This window comes from Aquila chrysaetos, chromosome 4, assembly GCF_900496995.4.
Source record: "Aquila chrysaetos chrysaetos chromosome 4, bAquChr1.4, whole genome shotgun sequence".
NCBI classification, from domain to species: domain Eukaryota; kingdom Metazoa; phylum Chordata; class Aves; order Accipitriformes; family Accipitridae; genus Aquila; species Aquila chrysaetos.
The window spans coordinates 73,764,475-73,780,153 of NC_044007.1; the positions used below are offsets into that span (position 1 = coordinate 73,764,475).

The 15,679-nt window shown below is 39.8% G+C and overlaps 1 protein-coding gene across 10 annotated transcripts in view; it reads right to left on the reverse strand.

The window, feature by feature from the left end:
- The window catches only part of FHOD3 (formin homology 2 domain containing 3), a 397,395-nt gene that overhangs the window by 340,842 nt on the left and 40,874 nt on the right, over positions 1 to 15,679 (reverse strand). For all 10 annotated transcript variants that reach the window (XM_030011913.2, XM_030011904.2, XM_030011902.2 and 7 more), the window contains exon 3: positions 2,022 to 2,086. In XM_030011913.2, the coding sequence (XP_029867773.1) occupies positions 2,022 to 2,086 (65 nt within the window). The remainder of the gene's footprint in view (positions 1 to 2,021; positions 2,087 to 15,679) is intronic.

Here is a 15,679-nt window from a genome sequence, read left to right on the forward strand (position 1 = left end):
TCCACATAACACCATCTCACATTGCTCTAGCTCCTAGCTTCTACTCCAAACACGTAATACATCTTTTAACCTCTAAACCTAACGCTTATATTTCAAAAAAGAACTTAACAGGCAGCTGATGTGAAAGTACGAGCAAGACAAAGAAAAGTACCCACTGTGCCAGTGAAACAAACTTCCTAACTGCCAGGCACAGGTCACCAAACAAGGCCAGTACTAAGAACTGCAGAATGTCCCTGACTCTTCCGAAGTATCCCATACCAAAAAATAAGACACATTCGATATGTAGAAATGAAAAAGAAAAGAAAAAAGAAGAAACTACATTACATCAAGCTATGGGCTGAAATAAAAACTTACCCTAAAAATCTAAACTTCAGCAGGGAGGTTGGAAATTAGAACCAGATCTTGCGTTTGGCTTTTGCGCCTATAATGAACCAAGCCAAAAATCCATATCCAAACACACCTCTGCTCTAGGAGTTTGAAATCTGGACTCAAGTTTTGCAGCCTGGCTTCCTCTGTACTCACCACTGAATGCATCACTCCTGCCAGAGAGTAACAGCACCTGACAAAGGAACACACCTTCATACAGGAACAATTAAAATACATGCACAGTAATACACCTAATTGCCCACAGTGAGCTTGAACGCAAGCAGATAACAACAAAGCAGCCACACGTGGAAGCTCAGAACCTGGTGTGCTCCAATTCCTTGATGACTGCATTCTGAACAAAAATTTTTACATGAAAATTGTTTTTTATAAAACCTCAATCCAGGAAACATACGAAATCTTGTCTTGCTGCACTGGTCTGTTTTGCCAAATATATTCCCAGACCTAACAAGAACAAGCTTCTCCAAGCTGTTCTGAATTTCATTCGCATTTATAAAATCAGCCTAGACTTTGCAGTATCTCTGTTTCTCCCCTAATACTTAATGCGTAGGCTTGCTCTACTGTACTTCCCGAAGTCAACTGCAGTAGAGGAGAATCTGTTCCTGCATGAGGCAGCCTAGAGATTGCTCTCAATGGGAGGTATTCAAGGAATTCTGTAGGTTGCTTATGCTCAGTTCAAATTCCCAGAAAGGCCGTTTCATAATGCATCCTGGGGGCAGGGGAAAGAAGTTTAGTTATATTTAAAGCCTGAACCCTCCAACAGCAGTAGCACTGTGGAAATAATACAAAAATTTTACATTCTCCTCCTCCTTTTAAGGAAAATACCTGTATTTCAATGCTTCAGCTGTGATCCCTTGAAGCAAGACCAACAACAAGCTAAACATGTTAGGGTGCTGAATCTGCTATGAAAAAGTTGAAAACAAAACAGGTGACTGGCACATATATATAGGATTTTTTTATTTTTTTTTTAAACCAGCCACCCATAACATCTACCATAATGTCACCAGAACATGAGCATTAGCTTTGCCCCTAACACTCAGCAGAACACTGTACTCTGCATAACGCTGAAGAACATATTAACGCCGTCACAGCACATCACCGTTTGTTTATGCAACCTTAAAAGCTCTTATGACACGCACATTATGACTTTCATTAGACTTTTCCTCATGACAGCATTGTTTTAACCAGGGTTTTTAAGACACTGACACTGTGATAATGACAAATACATGGCCAAGATCTGCAACATGTGAAGTAATAAACGTTACATACTATTAAAACGCAGTAGTTAGCTGTCAGCCAACAATTCGTCAGATCCCCTTCCCAATTCAGAACACGGTCCTCACCAGGCACACACAAAGGCTGTGGCAAGACAGATAATCCAAGATCTCCAAAGCACCCCCAACCATCACACTTCACTGTCAAATGCTATACTTCCCTGGGCTGTTTAACATACTTTAAGGGTAATGTAATTAACACAACCTAATTTTAGCACGCAACAAACAGAACAAAGAAATCAATTTATTGGCCATTATCCTCAACTTGGAACACAGTGAGTCTGATTCATACTGCCCAGATTTGCTTCTCAGAGATCAATTCTGTTTATTTGTTCTCTTTCAGGCACCTGGAAGTTCACTTACCAATGCAGGCATGGACTCTCACCGACAGCTGGGTCCTCAGAATTATACTATGCTTCTTGCCCCTCCTAAAAAAAGAAGAGAATAAAAATATATAAAGGTGTAGGGAGGAGGTAGAGGAGTTAGGAGTGAAGTTGAGCCTAGGAAAAAAGGGTGGGGGGTGAGGGAAGGCATTATGAGTTATGCCTTTTTTCCTCATCATCCAACTATTTTAATTAGCATAAATTAATTTTCCACAAGTCAAGCCTGTTTTGCCTACGACAGTAACTGGTAAGTGTTCTCCCCGTTTTTATCTCAATCCACGAGTTTTTTTCATCTTATTTTCCCCCTCTTCTGTTGAGGACAGGGAGCAAGAACACGGCTGGTGGGCATCTGGCAGCTGGCCAAGGTCAATCCACCACAACGACTCTAGAAATCCATATTAGAGAAGTACCAAGTGATGATCACACATTTGAATTTTCACAAAAATATTTTAAAGCTAGGTATAGTTAAGCATTAAAAGAAAACGCAAGGTCAAACAAGAGGGTGCTTACAGTTTCACAAATCTGCTCATGTACCCTAGTCGGTCTTTAAAGCACAAAGATAGATGTGTTTTTCAAGCAAAGAGGCAAAACTGAGTCCTCCTTCACTCTGGCTCTCAGTTCCATCCTGGTCTTAAACGGAATGACTTGATCTTTCGGTCAGCTATCTAGCTGCTACATTCCTTGTTTTTCAGACAAATTAATATTAGCTGAATTTCTTCAATCTGGACAAGAGCACTGTTCTTGATTTCTAGGTGCTACAACTGCAAACCGGCATCAGGACACAGCCAGCGCCTTGCCTCTGCCCCCAAACCTTCTCACCTGATGGAAGGTGGGAGGGCAAGAAAAGCCAAACATCTTTTCCATTTGTACAGCAGTGTATTCTCCCTCTTTTCTCTGAAACTAAAGATGCAATTCCTGGACAAGCGGCTCTAGGTGGCCTTGCCTGAGCAGGGTGGGTGGACCAGATGACCTCCAGAGGACTCTTTCAGCCTCAGCCATTCTGTGATTCCATGAATTTATCGTGGGAAAACATGCAAGAAGCAAAACTGTTTTTAGAACACACTCAGATGCAGCTTAGTTTGTGTCACGCAAACCCTAGACCCACTTCTATATACGAGTTAGAGGCAAATGCAAAACCAGCACAACCTTCCTCAGTTATATAGTTTATGACTCTGCTGAGAGATTTCGGGGCCAAACCCTTCACATAGACACTCAGCAGAATTTTCCACTGGCTTTAAGTTAATTAGAACAAACCTGCTATTTTCCAGATAAAAAAGGTTCTTCCCCATCTTATTGTTTTCCTACCCACAATTGTTTTGAGGAACAAAAATATTTTTCATTACTTTCAACAAAAAAAAGAACATATTATATCATCTCCCTGAAAAAATTTGCAGGGGAAGGCAGGGCAGTGAAGTAGTGACAGATATTTTCGGAAAAATATTGCTCCCAGAAGAACATAGCAAAAAAAGCACATTAAGAAACTGAAAAAAGTGGTTAACATAGAACTGTGTACCTGCTAATAGAGGACTTAGTTCCAGTTTCAGAATGGCAACCTTTCTCTATAGATTAAAAAAAAAAAAAAAAAAAAAAAAATTTAAAAATTCCAACTTTAAATGAAATTGCTCTTTAATGGGTCTGCTTGAACATCATTAGGACAAAGTGGGGAAAGTGTGAACCTTCTCTTAATGCTTTTGAAGTGCCGAACAGCAACATGCTATTCCCCCACCAAGAGTGGCCTGCAGTCTGGATTTTAAAGTTTCCTGGAGCAGTTCCAGGTTTAGGACTGACTCTTTGCCCACCTAAACTGCTCCTGCCATTCTGGTTGGACACAGCCTTTGCCTTTGCTCATGTCCTGCAGATTTTTAACAGCTGTTCCTTTGCACAGGGGTGCCAGGACTCCTCTGGAATATTTAATTTGCAGAAGTAGTGAGGAGTTTTTGACAGGGTACCAAATTTAAAATACCAATACTAGCATCACTCATTGATATATCACCTCACTTAGACAAGAGTCATTATATTCTTACTAGGGTACACTGTAATTATTTGAAAGACAATAAAAGATTTCTAAACCTCTCCCCCTCCATTAGTACTTGAGACAAAAGGAAGAAATCTCTCCTATGGAAACAAAAGCGGAACAGCTCAGGGATTAGGGTCTCCATCTGGGACAAAGACAGACCCCCTTTCAATTTCCCTCTTGCCACAGCTTCCCCACGCAGTTGTGATCAAGTAAGGCCAGGCCACGGAGGTGTCAATGTGCCACACCAAAAGCCAGACCTCAGCTACTCTGAGGGTGTGAGCTTAGTTTCTCCTACGCCTTGCATCCCCCATCTGCAAAACAGGGACCGCGGCAGCTGCCCATCTCCTGCTTCTGGTAGGAGACAGGTCTTGTCCAGCCTTTACACGCTGCTGTTACTTAAGCACCGTACTGTCTTCGCAGGAGGTCTGTACAAGTGATTTTAAAGAGTGTATAGATTAAAAAAATAGTACGTGTGAGGACCGAAACAAACAGCCGTTTATTATTATTTTTTTCAGAAGACAATCTACAGTATAATATTTTAAGTAGCTGTAAATGTTCTCTCTGCATCAACATGTCTTCAAAAATAAGGAGATGAAACGTAGGAACAAAGGCTTCTAGTTAAACAGGTCTCAAAAAGCAAGTTTACCTTTTTTTTTTTTTTTTTTTTAACTTCTTAAAAATCAATTGTTGACTTACAGGGAGAGGTTTCAAGTAGAAGAAAGCACAATGTATTTGCTACTGAAAGAAAAGCACAGCCACTCTGCCTGCGGTGGCCTCACAAGTGACCTGTCGCTTCGCAGGCTGCCCACGGGCGGTGGGAGCAAACTGCCGACTTACTCAGGACCAGCCGCCGTTTCAGCACGGGGAGAACATTGAGGCACTTCTCAGACCTTCACTGAGCAAGGAACACCAGCAGATCCACCCTGGGGTTTGCAAGCCCTACCAACCTGCATCACCCATGGGTATGCCTTCCACTCTATGTTCTTCATATAATTTCTCTTCTCTGACCATTTTATGACTGTATTTTTTGCTCTTCTGAGACTACAGGATGTGGGGGACTTAAAACTTTCAGATAAGCATCAGCTAGACATCCTCTATAGCACTGGAACAGCACGTAAAGCAACATAATAATGGTATAGAAGAGTCAGTACCTATCTGACTATTAAAGTAAGCGCAAGATCCTTGGGCTCCATAACCAGGCTGACTAGGAAAGAATAAAAATATACTGCAGTCTGAGCTGTGCAAAGCTGTCTGCAAAGACCTCTGTCAACAGCCATAGAACGGGACAGACAAGGAGGGGTGTGCCGTGGGACAGACAAGGCATCTGCGTTAAAAAGGTTTCAAAAATATCCTGCAAAAAATTATTTCAAACGAACAGGCTTCATTTATTAAAACCAAAACCTAGGCAAGTAACAAAGCCTGTAATCTACTCTTAACTAAGGCTTGTAGTTTTCTTGGTGTGACTTTTTAAAAAACAGTGTATGTTCTAGTGAGCGCGACTGGCTAGTATTTATTAAAAAAAAAGCCAAGAAGTATTTAATAGAGTTAATTTAATAGCTGCCATTTAGCAGCAGTAGAGTAGGTAAATTTCACATATTGTGCTGACATCACATTCTGTTGACATCTATGTTGATATCAGAATCATTATTGCTACTAGATTAACTTCTAGTCTTCGGAGTTACCAAGACACAGAATGTTTCAACTTCTCTAGTAAGTTAATGTAAATAAATACACGCCAACAGCTCACTGAGTGCCTGTCTTCTGCAATATAAATGCTTTATTTTGTCATTGTTTATGTATATATTACAAATAGTTTTGCTCAATTATATATTTCCAGGACTTAATTTATATGACTTTTTGAACATAGTACCTAAATTGGTTGTCTATAATAGTTATTTGTTCCAAAGTAAAGCCTATGTTTGAGCCTAGCAATTCCTTGACCAGAAGACAAATACTGAGAATGTTGCATTAAGGAGAAAAAACAAAGGAAGACAGACAAAAAAACCTGACCAACCAAACAAAAACACACCACACACCCAGTTTTCCTCTTAATGTTTCAAGGAAACTTTGAAAGGAATTTTTATGGGAGTCTATTTTATTAGGACACAGACATCCCTCCTCCTCAGACCTATACTAAAGAGTTGCTGGTATCAAAAATGGGATTTTTATGTAAATATCCAATTACAATTCATTATCATTATTAGCAAGGAAGACCACAGTCACTTTCCTGTCAAAGTTCATCTTTGTAAGACAGGGGAATGCATCAATTAACATATATTTTCTATATCAATGTTTCCTTTTTTTCCTGATGAACCTTTCTTTCAGGACAGGCAACCATTCAAACTTCCTAATATTTTGCTAAAGGCCTAGATATTTCAATTCAATAAATTTAGTTTGTTTTAAAACAGTCTCATGCTTCTGAAAACACATTATCATTTAAAAGCAAAGTAGAAAATTACTTTTCAAGCTTTATTAACGATTAACGTCTCAATAAAAGATCTTTAGATCGAAGGTGTTAATTCTGCAAAAGGTCATGCTACACCCTTCTGGGTTTCTGTTTTGCTTTCTACACGATACTTGACAACCATAGAAAAAGCCACAGCTTTATAGCACAGCAGCAGATAAGCTGCAAGGGTTTTAATAACGCACTCTAGGAACATAGTTGGATGTCAAGCAAACTTACTATTCTTTATTATACTCGCTCAAAAAAAACCTGTAGCATGAACACCTGAATCATCAAAAGGCCCTCACAAGCAGCAGCAAAGTATGGTGCTGTTAGAAGCCATGATTTTAGTTCACGAACAACTCGGGGCCTTTCAATTAATGTAGATAAGAGAGACACTGTCTAAGCTCTACTCTTTGCTAGGGTCTGTACATTCTTCCATTTTTGAAATATTTAAGGAATATAAGAAAACTTAGCCCTGTAATGACAAACTTGGATCTGAATCTTCCATGAAGTGCTACATACATTCATATGGCTATCAGCAAATAAGTGAACCCCCCCAACTCTATGATCTAGAATTTGGATTATACCACTAAGCCAACCACAGTGGTGTCTGGATTTTAAGTGATGCATCTTGTTGGGGTGATTTTGTTTTGTTTAAAAAAAAAAAAAATACTAATTTAAATTTAAAAAAATAATACTAAACAATCATACCCTACCCTCACAGCAGTTTTAAACTAGCATATTCCCATGACCCGATCCTCACTTTACTCTGTTCCAAGCAAGGATTTCATCCTTTAAGATTAGTGTTATCAGTCAGTTCTAGACAGGGATAATTCTTGAGGGTAACTCAGAAAGAAAAGTAATTTGCTGGGCTAGGAAGGACAGTTACACAAAACCTCTGAAAACCGGAGCAGTTTGTGCGTGCGTGTATGTATTTTGGTTTTTAAACTAAGAGGTATCATTTCCTTTAGATCCCAGCAGAGCTTCTGGTAAGACAGCTTAGACATAGTGGAAAACAAGTTCTAAAAGATTCAATTTAACTTGGCAACAGCAGTAAAGGGAGTCTAAGTCTGGAGGTCCAGAGCATGGACCTTATCTTCCCCATTGCCCCACGACACTGGGCTAACAGCACAGCTTACATCTTCCTTACCCTGCTTCCGAGGAGCACTGTAAAGAGCAACCGGCTCACAGTTGCAGCCTGCATGTAACTTGTGAAACTCTACATAAAAACCTACATGTTAGATAAAGGTTTACCCTCTTCAGTTTCACCAAATCAGGGATAATAAAGGTGAAATCAGATACTGGCAAATGGTATAGGCATCCTGCATTTTTATTAGTTTCAATTGCTATTAGACAGGAAGGTTTCCCACCCCCCAGCCTTCAACACACAACCCCCCCCCCCTCAGTCTTTCACACTGTTATTAGGTTCAATATCAGTAAATCAATCACAGCAAGGCCAACTCTGAACCAGGTGGTAGCAGATCAGCCAGGCATCTGTTTACCTTGCCCCAACCCTCTCTTGAAATATCAGATATTTTCATCGTCCTTCATGACCACTAGCAAAGCAAATACAACAGGTTACCGAGTCAAGCTAAACTAACACCGTGGGCTGTTGCCTCTCTATCCCAAAGAGAGCATAGACTGGATGAAAACTGAACTCAACTTAGTCATGACCACTAGCAAAGCAAACACAACAGGTTACCGAGTCAAGCTAAACTAACACCGTGGGCTGTTGCCTCTCTATCCCAAAGAGAGCATAGACTGGATGAAAACTGAACTCAACTTAGTAACATCAAAAAGATTTTCAGACTCGGCCAGCATTTAAAGCCAGCCTAACCTGACGACTTATCCTATAAAAATTTTGCATCTACTTCTGCCTGATGTAACAACCTAACCCTTATGAAAACCTAACACAAATGGTGCTCTTCATGGAAAGCTTTCAAAGCACACAGGCACAACACATGCTTCACGTTTTGTTACAGCCTCTCATAGCACTCAGGTTTCTTGGTGGACCATCAACCTTCTCCAATGATCACATTCGTGTTTTTCCAAGAGGAGTAGCTTAATGAGAACAACATCCAACAACAATCCCTAAGCTCAAGTAGGAGCCACTGATTTCCACAAGAGAAGCCTGGACAATAACATGCCACCAGAAGCAAATGTGTGGCAACAGGTACACTCCGAAGTGCATTATTTTTGCAACTGGCTTCCACATTTTCATTTCAGCACCTATGTATTTCCATCTTCACTTGCACGCACCTTTCAGGGAGTGGAAAACGCTTCTGCAATGGGGTATTGCCTCACAGTCAGTCGCTTTGTAGTTTAAGGTACTCCATATCAGCAGTGGAAAACAAGTAATTCCTTGTTGAACGCATAAGAGATGAAATTTTTGCCAGAGTTCACTTGAGCCTATCAGATATTCCCTGAAAAAGATCTGCAAGCCAGCACACACACAATAAGCAAAGTGTTTCTTAACCTGCTATTAATCAGACAGCATAAATCATAAGTTTTGATTTCAGTGTTGTTAAGATAGGGTTTGACTGCAGTTTCAATATGATATGCTTCTCCATTCGACTGCAGATTCAATAGATGCCAAAAAAATCCTGACACTCTAAAAAAAAAAAAAAAAAAAAAAAAGTTGTATAAAAGCCAAGTCTTTTGAGAGAGAGCAAGAGCACACTCGTGCATGGAGAGAGGAGTTAAGAATCTCTCTGAAAGTCACCCGCAAATCTTACCCAAACAAATAATCTTTTTGAAGTTCTTCACAGATCATCATCCAATGATCCAAGTATCATGTTCAAGTTCATGTTATTCTCATTGAGTAATGGAAACAAAGGAGCTCAGGAAATAAATAATTACAAAAACAGTCTTTTAAATGCTAAGATTCACCTCCAATACACTTCAAATGATTGACAGCACTGGTAACCCTTTCTGGTACATGACAGGCAGTTGGAGGCAAACACACACACTCATCTTCAAATGAAGTCAGTGGACTTCCCTTTCCTACCTCAGTTTTTCCATCTAAAAACTTAGCGTGAAGTCAGAATGTGTCCACATCCTGTTCTTGCAATACACTTGCAAGTCATCTAATTGTTTAACATAGTTGTTTTATTCAGAGCATTCCTGGACCATAACACATTTACCGAAGTAACAATCATTTAACAAGAGTGGATAAAAAATACGTAAACAGAGACTATTCAGATGCCTAATACATATATATAAATAAATAATTAAAACTTGACTAATCCAGTAGAAATTAATCCCAACAGCATATTCCCTAAACAAAAACTGGGCAGGCAAAATCTTGCAAATTATTAGTGTAAGCAACAGTATGCAAAGGAACTAAGTATGCTGAGACTTGTACAGGTTTTTTCTCCTGCAAATTATTCCAATATGTTCAGTGTTTGCCAACATGAATTTAAAAATTAACTACCTTGTTCCCTACTAACAACCTATATACCATGCAAAAAGTTACATGTGAACGCTGATGAGAGGAAAAGCACCCTGGCTGACACACCCTTGTCCCTGTAACTATGCAAATAAGGACTACATACAGTCACTACAAGGTGTTGGGTTTTTACATCCACCTACTTACTCTTCCCAAGCGTAACATTTACTAGGCAGGGTTTTCATCTTTTTCTTCCTCTTTTTAAATAGAAACAAAATAGGATGGAAGGAGAAGAGGGAAGAAAATGAGAAACTCAAAAGGGTCAAGTGAAACATTCAAGGGATTCACCAAGTATGCATTATAAGCCACATTAATCGTGCCTAATTATTTATTACTAATGTATTCTGAGTACATGTCAGTAAAAGCCTGGGTGGAGTCTTCTATGTACCTCACCACAAGGCAATGATTTTTGCCAGAAGACAATGAATCACTTTGACACACTGTGAAAAGCAGCAAGTTAAAATGGGGGAACATTTGTTCCATTTGTCCTTTTTGGTAGTTCATATGCAAGCAAACCTCAGAAGCTGGAAAATGAGAAACCCCTCCCCACCCCCTTCCCCTACTTTCTGAATCATCATGCTAGTTATTTCTCAGTTGCTAATAGCTCAATTTCCACACATTAAAATAACCTTCCAACAGCCCCTAAAATATTTGAGGGCTGACTGCTGCCTTCGCAGTCAACAAGTGACCATTTTTCAAGAGCTGTCCTTACTCATGAACAAAGCTGTGTCCCTTCCCACCCCAAAAGTTCAATCCAAATGTAATTGTTTTCAGCAGGAAGTTTACCCTGTCATTCTGTGAAACACTGATAGCATGATCAGTTAAATCTTCATCTTAGATTTTTGCATTAAGAAAACACAAACTTTGAGTTGGCAAATGGTGAAGAGATTTACATTGGAAGTACTATTTTAACAATAATATTGCTTCTGGGTAAAATACAAAAATGGAAGGTTCAACCTTGCATCGCATTCTTCTGCGGAGATGACACATCCCTTGACCAACGCTTTCCAATTCTCAGGTTCTATATTTCCCACCACTGTCAGTAGCTCTCAAACTCTGGCTGCACGTTCCTCCCAGGAATCTTTACACCAGGTAATTTCTGGTCATGTGTTTTTGCTATCACCTGCACTTTGAAGTTCCTGTTACGTTAGGATTTTCATTTTGCACTTGGAGAAGCAGATGCCTTGAAATATCAGGATTGGGGGGGGGGTGGGGGGGATCAGAACTGAGAACCTACAGGACAAGGGCAGGGAAGAAAGTAAAATAAATGAATCTCCCCCAGCTGGGTCACTTGATGTTTCCACTTCTTCAGGCAATGGGTCCTTCTGGTGCTCCCACAGTTTTGGTTCCAGGAGAACAAAGTGCCAGACCAACTTCATGAGAAGTTCCATAATTGCAGAGCAGAAGCAGACAGCACCTGCACAATTGTTTCCATTCTCATAAAGGCCCCTGCTACCTGACGCAATTCTAAGTTAGAGTACCAAAAGAGAGCTCTAATTTTTTTTCATAATTATTTATTCATAATTAAAAATAAGCAAAAAAATGACTTAGATTTCTAGTAGAAGGGAAAAATTTATGAAGAAGTTATTAAAACCATTTTTTACAAACTTTCTCTAACACCTTAAAGAAAAAAACTCTATCTTTTATGATTTTCCAATTTCATTGATGATACTAAAAAGATAACCTGAAGAAAAGATTAACCAAAGCAACACAGAAAACATTTCAAAGCTATGTCCTACTGGCTTAATTGGCCAATTAAGCTCTTTCTCAGGATGTGATCAGTTTAACATGACTCGGCAAGAACTATTTTAAAACTGTCCGACTTTGCAGTAGAACATGCATGCGTGTATGTAAGAACATAAAAATAAATTCTACTTTGCATTGATCAACATAGTTCTTTGGCTCCCTTTCTGCTTTTTGGAAGTTTTCCATTAGCATCATATTTGGCAAGGGCTCCTTCATAACTTCTCATAGAAGTTCTTAAATATAACACACTGCCCTCAGGCCACTCACTTCCCCATATTAATTCTATTTAGGAAATTGGCTTTGCATTTATTGCTGGGCCATCAATGCTTTTGCTAGCGAGCACAATTACTGAGCAGCACACGTGAAATAAATTACTATTTTGCTGTACTGCTGTGGTCTTAAACCTGGCAGAAGTCACCAATTTTAACAGCTCCATTACTGGAGATCCTAGGCTAGTCACAGATTTGCAGTGCTTTAAACTGCTAGTTCATAACTGGAGGTTAAATTGGAGACACTTATTTTTATCAGAAGCGGATTATTACCTTAGTTTAGTCAGTGGTAAACAAATACACACACCAAGTGTATAGACAGATGAATTCCCACAGGATAAACAGAGTTTGAGCTTGCTTATACACATCTACTTTGTGTTTACCCCAGGGTAGAGGCGCACACACAAATAATTGCTGTGGAATAGGAAGTGTAGTAAATTCACAGCTTTTACTAATTACCCAGCACAAACTCACTCAGCTGCCCACACGCTCAGGGCAATTACACTGCAATACTACACCAGTTTGCAAGCTGCACCAGCAGACGGTGGGTGTGCACCATGCTGCTGTTTTTCGAGGTTTGGATCCTCAAATGGATGGTTTTACTCGCAACAGGAATCACGTTCAGAGCAGTCCTACAGCGCTTTCTGGCAGCCCTACCTGAAGTCCCGCAGATGATCTGTTTCTGGAGAGAGGAAGGGATTTCCTCCTCACAAATTGAAGAGAAACACATTTCCAAGCCTCGAGAGCTGCTCACTTAGCTTATAACCTCATCATCGATGAGGAGGGCAGAGAGCAAGTGCAGCTATTAAGGAGCTTCAATGTTAATAAAATTAAATGTTTTTAAATAAAACATCTGGCATCAGCTGTTTCTATAAGCTGTTTTCATTTAAGTTTCCATCCTAAAATATTGGACTCCTCAGCTATTTTCACATGTAAACCTGAATGCCAAATTAGACTATCTTTAACAAAGGTTGTCCTAGGAAAAATCGTAAAAATTATTCACACACTTTTTGGTTTGGCACTGTATTTCGTAGGTAATGGCCTGGGAGAGAGCTAAGCACAACAGTATTTTTGAATACATTTTGCAATGGAAATCATTTTTGAAGAAAAGCACTCATGGCATTCATTTGCCAGCAGTAATCACTAAAATTCAAAAATAGCAAATCTTCAAATGTTTCCACAGATACCTTGGTACATATGTAGATTTTTCCCTCGACAAAAGAGAGCTGTGAGCAAACTCTGAGGCAAAGTGGGGGAGAAAGAGACACAGCTGTTTTGGTATTGACAGCCACAAGCTATAAAAAAATGAGTCAAGCCTTAAAAAAAAAAAAAAAAAAAAACCAAAACCATACACCAAAAAACACCACCAACACAAACACCCTCACCAAAAAAAAAAACCACGAAAAAAACTCCACAGGACAAAACCAGACTGCAGAATATTTTAATGTTTGGGATTTGAAGTGCTGTCCCACACCCCAAAAGCCTGCATGAGCTTTTGACGCTACTCTCAGATGATGGGGTAAGATGACTGGGTTCCTTCGCGTTGCACAAGCATCACCCGTAAGAGCTGCCCATGACCCGCCCCAGTCAGGTCTACCAACCGCCCAGGCTCCTGCTGCCCCAAAACCAAAACCGCGTAGAGGGGGAAGAGCTCATGAAGCAATGACCTGCCTCCTCGTCCAAGTCGTGGAAAGCACCGCTATGGACGTTGGCTCCTTCTTGGCTGGAAGGAACATGGCTCAGCTTAGAAGACCAGGGGCACTGGGAAAAGAGCAAAACCAACTCTGCTTCCCTTTGAAGGGCACGTCAACACGTCAATGAGAGCGAGACTATGCAGTATCTCAACTTTTTTTGTAGGCTGCTTGCCTGAAGGTTCTCTATCTAGACTGGAACAAAGTTGTAAGGTGCACTGAGTGCAGCCCCATTTGATATCCCCAGGCCTCAACTACAGACCACAGATACTGGTGGTCGCCGTAATTTCTGCACTAACTGCCGCCCTCCAGCTCCCTCCTGGCCAGCCCACTGAAGCAGGTGAAGACCAGTTCTTTCCACAAGCCCCCACAGGTCTTGCATTTTGTCTCGTTTGGTGCGAGCAAAGTGGCTTGCAGTCTCTGACCTAGATATATGCAGAAGATATGTACTTCCACAGGATCAAGCCAGCTTTAAAGCTGAGAGTACATGAGAAAACAAGCTTTGGTCTGGAGTAAAATTTATTCAAGTTTGCTATTATTTATTCAGATGCTTGTTTTCTAAATACCTTTTACATTCACACAACAGTATTCATTCTTTAACTACAAAAGTAGTAGCATTTCACTACTAGTAGGAAAGCTTAATTTGACAACCATCTTCTTCACAAGATACCTTGTTGAGAAGATCCACTGACAAGAAATTCTTCTCTCATAACTGGTCAATAATTTCTGTGGTGGAACATTCAAGTGTTAATTGCCTCTATCCTACTTCCAGGGCACATCCTTCAAAGTCACATGTCTCATTTGTCAGGCTCTATGAAATGCAGGCACATTTGCTTAATTATTCTTGATTACATGCTCTGGAAGTATGAATGCTCAGAGATGCCTTGCCTATTGTTCTGTGGCAGTGAAAGTCTATGGGACCTGTTATTTTATTTCATTTTGCTGTCAAGGAATATCACAAGGTAACTACAAAAATTAATTTCTACAGTTCCACCTAAAGATTAATTTCAACATTCCATCTAATAAATTTTTTCTTTTATAAACAAAGACATTCTATTAGGATTAAAAATTAAGAAGTTAAAAAGCTGCATAAAGTTTTGAAAACATGGGTAGTAATAGCAATTGCCCTCAAACTTTGGAAGGGAGGGAATTAAAAAAGCACCAACATAGCCATCAAGAAAAACCAACGTATTTCATTAGAAATGTGAAAACTTAATCTTTACGGCCATTTATTTTGCAACAGTAAAGTTTTAGCTAATCATTCACTTCAAAATGTGAATCAATATCTTAGCCTGATACATTATAGATTGGAATACCGCTACCCTGTATAAAGTCTTATACTTGCCAAAATTTACCGTAAACTCTCAGCTATATGACAGCCTGAATACATCTAGACTCTAACCAAAGAGCATGAGAGAAAGCAGGAGGGTCCCACTTCGGGAAACCCTTGAACACACCAGGCTATTCAAGGCCTAAGAAAGCCGAGACCAAAAGCAGAAGCATTTGAGTCACTCTGTCGCTCAGGCCCACATAGCATCAGGTTCCTCTACAGTTCTGAGCCTTTCGGCTCAAAATCTTGCACTGGACAGATGCACGATACGTGACATATAAAGAGCACCTTAAGCAAAACACAAGAAAATCTTCCACATCCCACCTGCTCTAAGTGTGCACCAATTTCCTGAACTAATTCAGTCTTCTTGACAGAAAGAAGCTTGTTTTGACTAGGGGTTTTTTTGTTTGTTTGTTTGGATTTGGGGGTTTTGTTAGGGTGTTTGGTTTGGTGGGTTTTGGGGTTTTTTTTTGTTTGTTTGCTTTGTTCCATGTTTTTATTGTGACTATCCATTACATTTCTCAGATTCAGCGTTTGGACAGAGTAATAACTAAATATCACAGAAATCAAAATATTCAGGTGGACTAATACATTTTTCAAAACATGAGTAAATCATTGCAATAAGCAGTCACAGTCTCTACTGTCTGTATCAACACCATGACAATCTCTCACAGGCACCTCCCTTATTTTT